The sequence below is a fragment of the Aethalodelphis obliquidens genome, unplaced genomic scaffold, assembly GCF_003676395.1.
Source record: "Aethalodelphis obliquidens isolate GAN/ISIS:26980383/991018 unplaced genomic scaffold, ASM367639v1 scaffold28, whole genome shotgun sequence".
NCBI lineage: Eukaryota > Metazoa > Chordata > Mammalia > Artiodactyla > Delphinidae > Aethalodelphis > Aethalodelphis obliquidens.
This window is the reverse complement of record NW_020837972.1, coordinates 7,363,188-7,378,590: the sequence shown is the minus strand read 5'-3', so window position 1 is coordinate 7,378,590 and position 15,403 is coordinate 7,363,188. Positions and strand designations below refer to the sequence as shown.

General features: G+C 42.7%; 1 protein-coding gene and 1 long non-coding RNA gene across 3 annotated transcripts in view; both read right to left on the bottom strand.

The window, feature by feature from the left end:
* The window catches only part of ANKRD13A (ankyrin repeat domain 13A), a 39,655-nt gene extending 24,343 nt beyond the window's left edge, over window positions 1-15,312 (bottom strand). Inside the window, exon 1 of one of the 2 annotated variants that reach the window (XM_027124538.1) lies at window positions 14,957-15,312. In XM_027124538.1, the coding sequence (XP_026980339.1) occupies window positions 14,957-15,052 (96 nt within the window). In that variant the 5' untranslated portion in view covers window positions 15,053-15,312. The remainder of the gene's footprint in view (window positions 1-14,956) is intronic. The other variant, XM_027124537.1, reaches the window with a different exon arrangement.
* LOC113629773 (uncharacterized) lies at window positions 11,746-14,948 on the bottom strand. The gene is made up of 2 exons (XR_003436690.1): window positions 14,714-14,948; window positions 11,746-11,988 (listed from the first exon to the last, which is right to left on the bottom strand). It is a non-coding gene; the product is annotated as an uncharacterized LOC113629773 (long non-coding RNA).
* Window positions 15,313-15,403: the final 91 nt, after the last annotated feature.

Below are 15,403 nucleotides of genomic sequence, written 5' to 3'. Positions count from 1 at the left end.
AAATAACCAAGAGATCACTGAAGAAATCAAAGAGGAAATAAAAAAATACCTAGAGACAAATTACAACAAAAACACCATGATCCAAAACCTGTGGGATGCAACAAAAGCAGTTCTAAGAGGGAAGTTTATAGCAATACAAGCCTACCTGAAGAAACAAGAAGAATCTCAAATAACAATCTAAACTTACACCTAAAGGAACTAGAGAAAGAAGAACAAACAAAACCCAAAGTTAGCAGAAGGAAAGAAATCATAAAGATCACAGCAGAAATAAATGAAATACAAACAAAGAAAACAACAGCAAATATCAATAAAACTAAAAGCTGGTTCTTTGAGAAGATAAACAAAATTGATAAACCTTTAGCCAGGTTCATCAAGAAAAAGAGGGAGAGAACTCATATCAATAAAGTAAGAAATGAAAAAGGAGAAGTTACAACAGACACTGCAGAAATACAAAAGATCATGAGATTACTACAAGCAACTCTATGCCAATAAAATGGACAACCTGGAAGAAATGGACAAATTCTTAGAAAGGTATAACCTTCCAAGACTGAACCAGGAAGAAACAGAAAATATGAACAGACCAATCACAAGGAATGAAATTGAAACTGTGATCAAAAATCTTCCAACAAACAAAAGTCCAGGACCAGATGGCTTCACAGGTGAATTCTGTCAAACATTTAGAGAAGAGTTAACACCCATCCTTCTCAAACTCTTCCAAAAAACTGCAGAGGAAGGAACACTCCCAAACTCATTCTATGAGGCCACCATCACCCTGATACCAAAACCAAAGATACTACAAAAAAAGAAAATTACAGACCAATATCACTGATGAACATAGATGCAAAAATCCTCAACAAAATACTAGCAAACAAAATCCAACAACACATTAAAAGGACCATACACAATGATCAAGTGGGATTTATCCCAGGGATACAAGGATTCTTCAATATATGCAAATCAATCAATGTGATGCACCATATTAACAAAGTGAAGAAGAAAAACCATATGATCATCTCAATAGATGCAGAAAAAGCTTTTGACAAAACTCAACACCGATTTATGATAAAAACTCTCCAGAAAGTGGGCACAGAGGGAACCTACCTCAACATAATAAAGGCCATATACGACAAACCCACAGTAAACATCATTCTCAATGGTGAAAAACTGAAAGCATTTCCTCTAAGATCAGGAACAAGACAAGGATGTCCACTCTCACCACTATTATTCAACATAGTTTGGGAAGTCCTAGCCATGGCAATCAGAGAAGAAAAAGAAATAAAAGGAATACAAATTGGAAAAGAAGAAGTAAAATTGTCACTGTTTGCAGATGACATGATACTATACATAGAGAATCATAAAGATGCAACCAGAAAACTACTAGGCTAATCAATGAATTTGGTAAAGTTGCAGGATACAAAATTAATGCACAGAAATCTCTTTCATTCCTATATACTAACAATGAAAGGTCAGAAAGAGAAATTAAGGGAACAATCCCATTCACCATTGCAACAAAAAGACTAAAATACCTAGGAATAGGGCTTCCCTGGTGGTGCAGTGGTTGAGAGTCCGCCTGCCGATGCAGGGGACACGGGTTTGTGCCCCGGTCCGGGAAGATCCCACATGCTGCGGAGCGGCTGGGCCCATGAGCCATGGCCGCTGAGCCTGCGCGTCCGGAGCCTGTGCTCCACAACAGGAGATGCCACAACAGTGAGAGGCCCGCGTACTGCAAAAAAAAAAAAAAAACCTAGGAATAAACCTACCTAAGGAGGTAAAAGACCTGTACTCAGGGCTTCCCTGGTGGCACAGTGATTAAGAATCCACCTGCCAATGCAGGGGACACAGGTTGAAACCCTGGTCCAGGAAGATCCCACATGCTGCAGAGCAACTAAGCCCGTACGCCACAACTACTGAGCCTGCACTCTAGAGCCTGCGTGCCACAACTACTGAGCCCGTGTGCCACAACTACTGAAGCCCACACGCCTAGAGCCCATGCTCCGCAACAAGAGAAGCCGCCACAATGAGAAGCCTGCACACCACAACAAAGAGTAGCCCCTGCTCGATGCAACTAAAGAAAGCCCACGCGCAGCAATGAAGACCCAACGCAGCCATAAATAAATAAATAAGAAAATCTTTACTCAGAAAACTATAAAACACTGATGAAAGAAATCAAAGATGACACAAACAGATGGAGAGATATACCACGTTCTTGGATTGCAAGAATCAATATTATGAAAATGACTAAACTACCCAAAGCAATCTACAGATTCAATGCAATCCCTATCAAATTACCAGTGGCATTTTTTACAGAGCTAGAACAAAAAATCTTAAAATTTGTATGGAGATACAAAAGACCCCGAATAGCCAAAGCAGTCTTGATGGAAAAAAATGGAGCTGGAGGAATCAGACTCCCTGACCTCAGACTATACTACAAAGCTACAATAATCAAGACAATATGGTACTGGCACAAAAACAGAAATACAGATCAATGGAACAGGATAGAAAGCCGAGATAAACGCACGCACCTATGGTCAACTAATCTATGACAAAGGAGACAAGGATATACAATGGAGAAAAGACAGTCTCTTCAGTAAGTGGTGCTGGGAAAACTAGACAGCTACATGTAAAAGAATGAAATTAGAACACTCCCTAACACCATACACAAAAATAAACACAAAATCCATACACAAAATGGATTAGAGACCTAAATGTAAGACCAGACACTATAAAACTCTTAGAGGAAAACATAGGAAGAACACTCTTTGACATAAATCACAGCAAGGTTTTTTTTGATCCACCTCCTAGAGTAATGGAAATAAAAACAAAAATAAACAAATGGGACCTAACAAAATTTAAAAGCTTTTGCAAAGCAAAGGAAACTACAAACAAGACAAAAAGACAACTCTCAAAATGGGAGAAAATATTTGCCAATGAATCAACAAAGGATTAATTTCCAAAATATATAAACAGCTCATGCAGCTCAATATTAAAAAAAATAAACAACCCAATCAAAAATGGGCAAGGGAAGCTTCCTTGGTGGCCCAGTGGTTAAGAATGTGCCTGCCAATGCAGGGCACACAGGTTCAAGCCCTGGTCCAGGAAGATCCCATATGCCATGGAGTAACTAAGCCCACGCACCACAACTACTGAGCCTGTGCTCCAGAGCCAGTGAGCCACGACTCCTGAAGCCTGGGCACCCGGAGCCCGTGCTCTGCAACAAGAGAAGCCATCGTAATGAGAAGCCCGTACACCGCAACGAAGAGTAGCCCCCGCTCACTGCAACTAGAGAAAGACTGCGCACAGCAACAAAGACCCAACGCAGCCAAAAATAAATAAATAAAGTAAATAATAATTAGGGAAAAAAATGGGCAGAAGACCAAAATAGACATCTCTCCAAAGAAGACATACAGATGGTCAAGAAGCACGTGAAAAGCTGCTCAACATCACTAATTATTAGAGAAATGCAAATCAAAACTACAATGAGGTATCACCTCACACCAGTTAGAATGGGCATCATCAGAAAATCTACAAACAACAAATGCTGGAGAGGGTGTGGAGAAAAGGGATCCCTCTTGCACTGTTAGTGGAAATGTAAATTGATACAGCCACTATGGAGAACAGTATGGAGGTTCCTTAAAAAACTAAAAATAGAATTACCATATGACCCAGCAATCCCACTACTGGGCATATACCCAGAGAAAACCATAATTCAAAAAGACACATGCACGCCAATGTTCACTGCAGCACTATTTACAATAACCAGGTCATGGCAGCAACCTAAATGCCCATCAACAAAGGAATGAATAAAGAAGATGTGGTACATATATACAATGGAATATTACTCAGCCATAAAAAGGAACGAAACTGGGTCATTTGTAGAGACATGGATGGATCTAGAGACTGTCATACAAAGTGAAGTAAGTCAGAAAGAGAAAAACAAATATCGTATATTAACGCATATATGTGGAACCTAGAAGAATGGTACAGATGAACCAGTTTGCAGGGCAGAAATAGTGACACAGATGTAGAGAACAAACGTATGGACACCAAGGAGAGAAAATGGCAGGGGGATGGTGGTGGTGGTGGGATGAGTTGGGAGATTGGGACTGCCATATATACACTAATATGTATAAAATAAATAATAAGAACCTGCTATATGAAAAAATAAATAGAATTCCAAAAAAATTTAAAAATAGTATTTGCACATCATGACAGCACTATATGGGAAAATGAATGCTTGCAAGTGCAAGACTGAAACATGACTCTGGGAGCTATACATAAAGATGACAGTTACTAAGTTCCTTTTTCTATAAAGTTAAGTGCCTCATAAACACTGGCTATAGGCCTCAGATCACTGAACACAACCTTAAGCACGAATGGCACTGAACACAACAGCACTCAAATTAAGTCTAAATAAGGCTAAGGGCTTTCATGGAAATGCAACCACCCTATGATGCGGAACGTGGGGGATTTCTCCAGCACATCTCAGCATTCAAGTCAAGAACAGGAAGTGCAGGACTTTAATCAAAACCGAAAGTACAGGGCTTCCCTGGTGGCGCAGTGGTTGAGAGTCCGCCTGCCGATGCAGGGGACACGGGTTCGTGCCCCGGTCTGGGAAGATCCCACATGCCGCGGCACGGCTGGGACCGTGAGCCATGGCCGCTGAGCCTGCGCATCCGGAGCCTGTGCTCCGCAGCGGGAGAGGCCACAACAGTGAGAGGCCCGCGTACCGCAAAAACAAAAACAAACCAAAAAAAAACCGAAAGTACAAAAGATAATTTGAGTTAGAATAAAATTACATTCTCTAGCTGGATTCCCACCAAAACACCACTCTCATTATTGTGTGTTGAGTGCCCTGAAGTAGCAGCACCCACGGGTTCCACAGACAACCAGCATGATCCACCAGGCATGTGTGTGGACATATTTGCAGATAAATGTCCATTTGGCTTTGACTCTTCATTCCTATTTTGGCCCTCCTCCCGGCACCTGCGCTGGGTCTCCAGAGCTCAGTCTGAACAACTGGGTGCTGCCTTCCAAAGACAGCTCTGGATGTTCTTCCAAGGACACAAGAAACTGCCATGGGGCTTTTGGAATATAGAAAGTTTTACGTGCCATGATACTGCTGAGAAAATGTGCTTTATGTTGATTTGAGATGCTAGTTGTTGTGCAGCCTCCAGAGATATCCAGAACAAGCCACTATCAGCCACAGGAAAGGAAGGTAAGCCGGACTGTGGGTAAGCAGCTACTATCCAACAGCTACTGAGCTTCCCTGTTTTGCTAATTGTATCGTGGCTATTGTGGAGTGAAGACAGGAACTGCTACTGAGGAAAAATAGAAGTGGTCGAAGACATTCTGCTAAGTGAACATGCGTCCTCCTGGACCAACCCCAGGCCTCAGCGTTCTCTCAGGTGTTGAAATGCCAACAAGTATCCTGGAACGGGGCCCACACCACCTCCTGGGATTCCCTGACTTTTCCCAAGGGGACGGACGGCCTGTCTATCTCACCAAAGCGTCCAAAGGGCAGGATCCGAGTCTCCTATTTCTTAGCTTCTGCCACCGTAGATTCTAATTTGCATTAAATCATCGTTCTTTAAAAAAAGTAATATGGCTTTAAACTATTAACTAAGCTGAAGTTTATTAGGAAAGAAATAATTAGCAAATTCATTATTTTCTTTCATGTCTCTTACAGATACTGTTTTCTTTTTTTTTTTTTTTTTTTGCGGTACGCGGGCCTCTCACTGTTGTGGCCTCTCCCGCTGCGGAGCACAGGCTCCGGACGCGCAGGCTCAGCGGCCATGGCTCACGGGCCCAGCCGTGCCGCGGCATGTGGGATCTTCCCGGACCAGGGCACGAACCCGTGTCCCCTGCACCGGCAGGCGGACTCTCAACCACTGCGCCACCAGGGAAGCCGCAGATACTGTTTTCTTACTCAATAAGTTCAATGTACTACATGAAAGGTGCTAGGGTTAGCATACTGCCCGACACAGGAGATGCTTAACAATATTTACCACACAAAAGGGGAAACTCTACTTACTTTAATTCATACCCCAGAACAAAACTAACATCTCGGACTAAGCTCCTGGGCAACCATTAAGATACCATGTATAAAATGAAAGCCAAATATATTTTGTTGACATTTTTCTGTTTTGGACCACAGGGAAAACTGTATGTCGGAGCCACATAGCTGCACACTTTGCATGGCTAACTGTTCAGAGCCTCCTGTGCCTCTCCTCATTTGAAAGGAGAGAAGGAAGGAAGAATAATATAATATATTACGGTGACAGTGTGATTTAAAACAATGGATGAATAACAATTAGAGTGGAAAAAAAGGATAGAAAATCAATAGAGAAAAATCAACAAAACCAAAAGTTGACTCTTGGAAAATATCAACAAAATTGACAAAATTTCAGCTAGACTGACGAAGGAAAAAAAAAAAGAGAGAAGACTAAAGTTACCAAAATCAGGAATGTAAAAGGGGATATTACTAACAACTCTACAGAAATTAGAAGTATTATAAATGAATGCTATGAACAACCGTATGCCAACAAATTAGAACTTAGATGAAATGCACATACTCCTAGACAGCCACAAACTAGCAAAACTGACTTAGGAAAAAATAGAAAACCTGAAAAAAATTTGTAACAAGAAAAGAGATTGAATCAGTAATTTTAAAACTTCCCAGGAAAAAAACCTCAGGCCTAGATGGCTTCACTGGTGAATTCTACCAAACGTTCAATAAATTAATACCAATTCTTCACAAACCCAAAAAAACAGAAGAGGAAGGAAAACTTCCCAATTCATTTTATAAGCCCAGTATTATCCTGATGATGAACACGTCACCAAAAAGAAAACCACAGACCAGTATCTCTTGTGAATATAGGTACAAAAATCCTCAACAATATTCTAGCAAAGTAAATTCAGCAACATATAAAAAGGGCTATTGTACACCATGACCAAGTGAGTTTATCCCACAAATGCCAAGGGTGGCTTAACATCTGACAATCAATTAATGTAACACAGCATATCAATAGAATAAAATAAAATAAAAAACACATGACCATCTCGATAAATGCATGCTGTGGTCTGAAGGCGAAGTGTCCACCCAAACTTTGTATGTTGAAATCTTAACCTCTAAAGATGATGGTATTAGGAAGTGGGGCCTTTGGGAAGTGCTTAGATCATGAGAGTGAAGTCCTCATGAATGGAATTAGTGCCTTTATAAAAGAGGCTCCAGAGAGCTTGCTAACCACCTTCTACCATGTTAGGACACAGTGAGAATGCACCTGCTATGAACCAGGAGGAGAGCCCTCAGCAGCCACCACACCAAACCTGCTGGCACCATGATCTTGGACTTCAAGGCTCCAGAACTATAAGAAATAAATTTCTATTGTTTATACACTATCCACTCTATGATATTTGTTACCGCAGCTCAAATGGACTAAGACAATGCAGAAAAAGCATTTCACAAAATCCCACACCCCTTCATGATAAAAAAACACTCAACAAACTAGGAATGGAAGGGAACTTCCTCAAACAGCATCCGCCTGTGAAGACGCCACAGCTAATATCATATTTATTGGTGAAAGACTGGATGCTTTCCTCCTAAGATAGGAACAAGACAAGAATGTTCTCTTTCATCACTTCTATTCAGCATTGTACTAGAGGTTCTAACCAAGGCAATAAGGCAAGAAAAATAAATAAAAGGCATCCAGATTGGAAAGGAAGACATAAAACTATCTCTACTCACAGACAACATGATCTCATATATAGAAAATCCTAAGAAATCTACTTAAAAACTATTAGAGCTAATGATTTCTGCAAGGCTGCAGGATACGAGAGCAATACAGAAAAATCAATTGTATATCTATACACTCGTAGCAACTCAAAAATGAAACTTTAAAAATTCCTTTTACAGGGCTTTCCTGGTGGTGCAGTGGTTAAGAATCCGCCTGCCAATGCAGGAGACACGGGTTCGAGCCTTCATCCGGGAAGATCCCACATGCCGCAGAACAACTAACCCTGTGGGCCACAACTACTGAGCCTGCGCGCTTAGAGCCCATGCTCTGCAACAAGAGAAGCCACTGCAATGAGAAGCCCGCACACTGCAACAAAGAGTAGCCCCCACTCGCTGCAACTAGAGAAAGCCTGCATGCAGCAACGAAGACCAAATGCAGCCAAAAATGAATGAATGAATGAATTACTTTTTTTTAAATTCCTTTTACAACAGCATTGAAAAGAATAAAACATTTGGGAATAAGCAACAAAAGAAGTATAAACCTTATACTCTGAAAACCATAAAGCATTGTTGAAAGAAATTAAGATCTAAATAAATGGAAAAGCATCCCATGTTCATGGTTCAGAAGACTTAATATTTTAACATGTCAAAACTCCCTAAACTGAGCTACAGAGTCAATGCAATCTCTATCAAAATTCCAGCTGACTTTCTGCAGAAACGAACAAGCTTATACTAAGATTCATAGGAAATGCAAGGAACCCAGAATAGCCAAAACCATCTTGAAACAAAGAGTAAAATTTGAGGATTCACACTTCCCAATTTCAAAACTTACTACACAAAGCTACTGCAATCAAGACAGTGTGGTACTGGCAAAAGGACAGACATATAAATCAATGGAATACAATCTAGAGTCCAGAAATAAACTTATACATTTATGGTCAATTGATTTTCAACAAGGGCACCAAAATAACTCAATGGGGAAAGAATAATCTTTTCAACAAATGGTACTTGAACAACTAGATATCCACATGCAAAAGAATGAAGTACTGTATATACCATATGCAAAAATAAGCTCAAAGTTGATCAAAAACCTAAATGTAAGAGCTAAAACACTAAAACTCTTAGGAGAAAACATAGGATTATATCTTTGTGAACTGGCGTTAACCAAAACCTTCTCAGATGCAACACCAAATGCATAAGAGACAAAAGAAAATGCAGATAAACTACACTCCATCTAAACTGAAAACTGCTGTACTTCAAATGACATAAAGAAAGTAAAAAGACAACCTAAAGAATGGAAGAAAATATTTGCAAGTCATATGCTTAATAAGGGGCTAGTATCTGGAAAATATGAAGAACTCTAACTACTCAAGAATAAAAAGACAAATAATCCAGTTTTAAAATGTGCAAAGGATTTAAATAGACATTTCTTCAAAGAAGATATGCCAATGCCCAATAAGCACATGAAAGATGCTCAACATAACTAATCATTAGGGTAATGCAACACAAGACCACAAAGTGATAATACCTCACCCCCATTAGGATGGCTACAATCAAAAAGACAGACAATAACAAGTGTTGACAAGGATGTGGAGAAACTAGAACCCTCATACACTGCTGATGAGAATGTAAAATGGTGCAGTCAATTTGAAAAAGAGTTGGCAGTTCCTCCAAAAGTTAAACATAGAATTACTATAAGACCCAGCAATTCCACTTGCAGGTGTTTACCCAGAAAAAATAAAAACATACAACCACACAAAAACTTGCACACAGATATGCATAGCAGCATTATTCATAATGGCTCAAAGGTGGGAAAAAACAAATGTCCATCAACTGGCAAATGAATAAACAAAATGTACTCTATACATACAATGGAATATTATTCAGCCATTAAAAGGAATGAAGTACTAATACCTCCACAACATGGATGAACCTTGAAAACATCATGTTAGGTTAAAGAAGCCAAACACAAAAGGCCACATATTGTATGACTGCATTTACATGAAATGTCCAGAATAAGCAAATATGTACAGATAGCAAGCAGCTTAATGGTTGTCTGGGGCTGAAGGTGTTGGGGGGAAATAGGAAATGACAGCTAATGGGTGTGGAGTTTCTTTTTGGGGTGATGAAAATGTTCTGGAATGTGATAGTGGTGACAGTCACACAACTCTGAATATACTAAAAAACAGTGAATAATATACTTCAATGAGTGAATTGCATAAGTGAATTATATCTCAATAAAGATGTTTGAAAACCAACATATGTATGTGTTTTACGTAAGACATAAAACTAATCTACCCTCTATCTATATGCTGTTTGACGAGTTGCTTAATTTCTCTTGAGCTTCAGTTTGCTCCCTTGTAAAACAGGATTAAAAAAAAAACAATAAAACCCCACCTACCTTACAAAGTTCTTACAAGGGCAAAGGCACAAGCCTAACCCACACAGAAAGCACTTCGAAGAGCCAGCACTTATTATCATACACCTACATTACATAGTTTCATATAAGCCGTCACTGACTTTCTCCCTAAAAGGAATTTGTTCAAATTTCCTTACAGTTAATAGTGGAGCTTAGGGTCTTCAACTAATGACGTTAGTTTAGTGAGCAAGAGCTTTCAGAATTTAACTGGAATTCACTGTCAAAGCTGACCATGTAAGTTTTCCCTTTAAGTTTCTTCAGTCATGAGCCGTACCAAATTAAAAATCCCCACCCTCTTAACTATCATCGTGCCCCAAAAGAAGAAAAGGAATGAGATTTCTACACGTCTCCTTATGTGATAATGTAAGCCCACCGACTTTTCTTGTCCAAGCCCTCTTTGCCTGCCCGCTGTTCTCCAGCCGCAGTCAAGGCGCAGCTGAGTGCAGGCTGCAGAGCCAGACAACCGGGCCCACTTCCGGACCCCCCACTAGCCTTGGGTGGATTACTCAACCCCTCTGAGCCTTGGCCCCTAGCGCACAGCCAGAGCTTCAGAAACTCTCACAGGGGCCTCCTGGGGAGGCCTCAGGTAAGAGGCTGCTAAGCAGCCCTCCGTTCGCTTGGGAGAGTCAACCACCCTCATTCCTGTGCACTCTCAGACCGCCTTGGTCCTCTGCAGCTATGGCCTGAGCTGGTTCTCCCACTCCGAGTCAGGGGTCGGGGTCAGGAAGCCATACAAGCCTGGTTCCTAAGGTGAGCCTGAGCCTCTGAGGGCTGAGGAGGAGCAGCTGAGAGGAGGCTCCAGGCTCTTCCCCTTGGATGCAAGGCTCTGGCTCACAGCGGGCCTCTAGCCAACAGGCACTGGCTTGAACGTGTGCCCAGTGGCCTCTCCCAGCCTAGCCCCTGGCTGGGATGAGAACCCCAGCGTGGTTCCCTGGTCAGGCTCCGGGCACTGCAGCTGCGTAGAACATCCTCTTCCTCTTGCCCAGATTTTGTGCTTTCACTGCTGGCTCCCTAACAGGGGGCTGGCCCTGGAGTCAGGCATCATCTGCCACCCTCCACTCCACTCAATCCCAGGGCTTTCTCTCCCCTGCTAAGGTGCACTGACTGACCTTTGCATTTGTCCCTGTAAATTTTCCTTCATTCTTCCAGCATCAGCAGGAAGGCCAAAAGATGTTTAACAGACCTCTCTGGCTAAGTGACAAATGACATAACCATAACACAAATCATTTCAACTGCACCAATCAACTTCAAGGCCCCGTTGAATATTAAAGGCAGTAGAGCTGATGGGTTAAGAGGCACTTAATAAAGTGCCTCTGCTGAGTAAACGTTGAAAGCGTGAAACAATCTCATCACTGGCAAAGTTACACAAGCAGTGAACTCCAGCTATTAGCAAGACGGTGGCACTGGGCTGACTCACTCACACTCAGAAACACGTGCTTATCCTCTTCATCTGGATAAACTTGATTCTTTCTGTGCCACTGTTCCTAGAACAAAATAAAATTCTTATAGCTACCAGTGTGCCTGCTTCATGTCTCACTCGTGGGATGGAAGGAATGAAGGAACGGACAGCAGAAAATTACGGGCAAACAAAGCCTCAAGTGAAACAGCTGGTTTTATTGCTGGGGTGATAAGAATTTTTTTGTTTTTAATTATGCAACCAATACGTGTTCTTTGTAGAAAAATTGGAACATACATAAAAGAAGCTACATTCCCAGGATGATTATAATGATAGCAGCAGCAAGTATGGTAAATGTACTGCTCCCATTTACTAAGTGCCTTTGCTTTCTGATCTGTTCTCTGCTTCATTCTCCAGAATCCTGAAATGGAGGCACTTTCACTGAAAGAAGTAAAGCGGAAGGGTTAAGAATACAGGATTAAAGCAGACTGTGACTTTCTGGGTTGACATCCTGGTTCGACTACTGGGTAAGCAGGTGACTGAACCTCTCTACCTCCGTTTCCTCATCTGTGAAATGGGAATCACAATAGCACTCACCCCAGGGGACTGATGTGAGAATTAAATCTAAAACTTCACATAAAACATTTCAGCACGGTGCCTGGCAAAACAGCAAAATACCGTGTTTTGACAGGTGATGAACCGATTCGGCAAGGGTAAATTAGGCACCCAAGCTCACAACCTAACCTGCGATAGCACTGGCCATTAACCTAACTGCCTCCAAGGCACAGGTGTAGGCAACTGTTTTGTAATTAACAGAGGATCTCGATAAATATGAAAGCAGCAAAATATTCCCTGCCTTGTACTTTAATGACATCAATTATCAACTTCTTGACCCTGAAGCAGTTACATAATTTGCAAGACCCAGAGAAAAATCAAAATGCAAGGCCCCTTAATCAAAAAAAAAAAATTTAGAACTTCAAGACAATAACTGCAGAGCATTAAACCAAGCACGAGGGACTTCCCTGCCTGGTCCAGTGGTTAAGTGGTCCAGTGGTTAAGACTCCACGCTTCCACTGCAGGGGGCACGGGTTCGATCCCTGGTCGGAGAACTAAGATCCCGCATGCCGCACAGCACAGCCAAAAAAAAAAAAAAAAAAAACCACCAAGCACCAGCCACTTCTGAGCACAAGGCCCTGTGCAACTGCCAGGTCGCACACCCTTGAAGCCAGCCCCGTGTCCACCCCTTCAACGGCCAAGTTTCAGGATCGAAACTGGATTGCGTGCTCACGACAATCAAGCTTCCACGGTCAAGATGTTCTTTCTGAATACACTTCAACTACCCCTTCCCCAGAGAAAACAGGATCCTGTGGAATGATCTACAGTGATAACCAATAACAAAGCCAAAACCAAATTATTAGCAAAGATGAATATTCTCTCCTGACCTCCTTGCCAGTCAAAGGCATTAAGGATCAATTTACTCCGGGACAACCTGCTGCAAACTTATAATTCTCTATCGCGAATGTCCTTAACGTTTTTCAAGGTAAGAGGCACAGCGAACTTTCGATGAACATGTCTATCACAGCTTGCAGGAAAAAGAAATAATTCAACCATGCCACATTGTAGATTATAAACCAAGACTTGGTCTTATCGAACAAGTTTTCCTATAAAGAAAGACTGCACTTCATTTAAACTCTTTTCCTCACTCCAATGAACAGAAAGCCTGCTGCTTTCAGAAATCAGTATTGAACGTGTGTGTGGTTTAAGGACAATGATGACCCTCTCTATCGAATAGGATTTTAGTTTTGTGACTTTCCTTGTACTTTATCTCAATATTTCGTAAGAAGCTGGGCGGCCCCGATACCGAGGAAGTGCAGAAGCAAAACGCAGCAGAACTAAAAACAAGACTGTCCGGTCATTTTTAAAGTGTCCAAGGTGAGACTGAAATCTGAGAGCAAAATCATGGAGGATTCTCTCTGAGCCACGTTTAGTAAGAGAAAGGGAATTAAATCTTCAGGTATACCGCAATGCCTAATGGTGAATCATCTACTCTGGGGGCATGATCTAATTAACAGCAATGACGCTTACAACGAAAGTTTATTCTGTCGGGATAGAGAATTTAAATGAAAAAAGAGCAACTTTTGACTTCCAGTGGGTGCTCAACAGACTTAAAAGGGAGACGTCAAGGTACAAGAACACACTTAGCAGTAACCATTCATCACATGGGGGGATGCTGACCTTGCTCAATTTTTGCCAACCATAAGAAAACCAATGCCCCTTTTCCTCTAAAATTTCTTGACAATTACAGCATCAAATTGGAGCCATTCAAACACCAGAACTTTAGCACACTGGATAAAATGAAGTCAACCAGAACAATTATACCAAATAATTACAAATCCTCATCCTAACTGCTAAGTCTGTTAGTTTGTAACTTGAGGATACCAATACCTCCCAGAATTGCTGGGATGCCTTTAAGGCAGGGTTTCTCAAGCAAAATGCTACTGACATTTTGGGACAGATAAATCTTAGTTGGGGAGGGGGGTGTCTTACGCATTTGTGCATTATAGGATATTGAGCAGCTTCCCTGGCCTCTACCCATTAGATTCCAGTAACACCCACTCCCCACTTGTAACAACCAAAAATGTCCCCATTAATTACTTGATGTGTGGGATGAGGGATGAAATCACTTCCAACTGAGAACCACTGCTTATACAGATGGGAATAAATAAAAGGTAAGGAATCAAAGCACTTTAAAACAGAAAGTGATTTTAAGGATGCTGTGCACCAGTGATTCTCAAACTTGACCTATGGATAATAGTCAAGTACAAGATTTGCCCACAGGGGTATCGACACCCTCATGCTACAAATAAGTGGACGTGGGCCAGAAAAGGAAAATGCCTTGCCCAAGGTCACAGGGCAAGTTAGAACCTGGAGTCCAAACCCAACCAAGCCCTTCCTTACAAAACGTATGGGTGGGGTGAGAGGTGTGTGTTGCTCATACATTTTGGGGAGAGGCAGGCCTAATTGGTTAAGACGGTGCGCTCTGGAGCCAGCTGGCCAGAGTTAAAAATCCTGATTTGGTATTTATTAGGTGAGGGACCTTGTGTAAGGCACATAACCTCTGAGAGCCTCAGTTTCCTTCTCTGTCAAATTTAACGATAGTACCTACCTCCTAGGGTTGCTGGAAAGGCTGAGAAAGATAACATATATAAAACCTCGACACAGGGCCTGGAACACATTAAACACTCAATACATGTTGTTGTTATTATTATTATTATTGTCCCACGACTGCAGAGTGGAAGGGGTCTGCGGGGCCCCGAGGGCAGAGGACTGGAGATGGGCTCAGGGAGGCGATGCGACCCCCGACTCCCCCCTCCTCTCGCCGGGGGCGGACCCCCGCCTCGCCCCTCACCTGGCCCTGCAGCTCCTTCTCCAGCTGCCGGTAGTCGTTGTTCCAGACCAGGACGTGTAAAGGGAAGTGGCCGCTAGCGTCGCAGGCAGAGGACATGGCGAGGAGGCCGCAGCCGGGCCCTCACCGCCCGCTTGCCAAGTCTCAGCACCGGCAGGGTCTCCGGCGCCCGCCCGCCCGGCCGCCGGCGAGCGAGAGAACCAGGGGAGCGAGCAAGGGGCGCGGTACGAGGCAAGGGGGACTAGCTAGCCAGGTGAGGGGCACGCGCGAGAGGTCGGCGGTCGCGGGCTGGGTCGGGGACGGGGTCGGCCGCGCCCACCCCGCGCCCCGCCGCGCTCCCGCCTGCGCTGACAGCTCCCGAACCGACTTCTGCGGGCAGAACTGCCCCAAACAGGGAAGTGCGGGGAGCGAACCACCGCGCGCCGTGGCGGGGGGGAGAAGAGGACAACC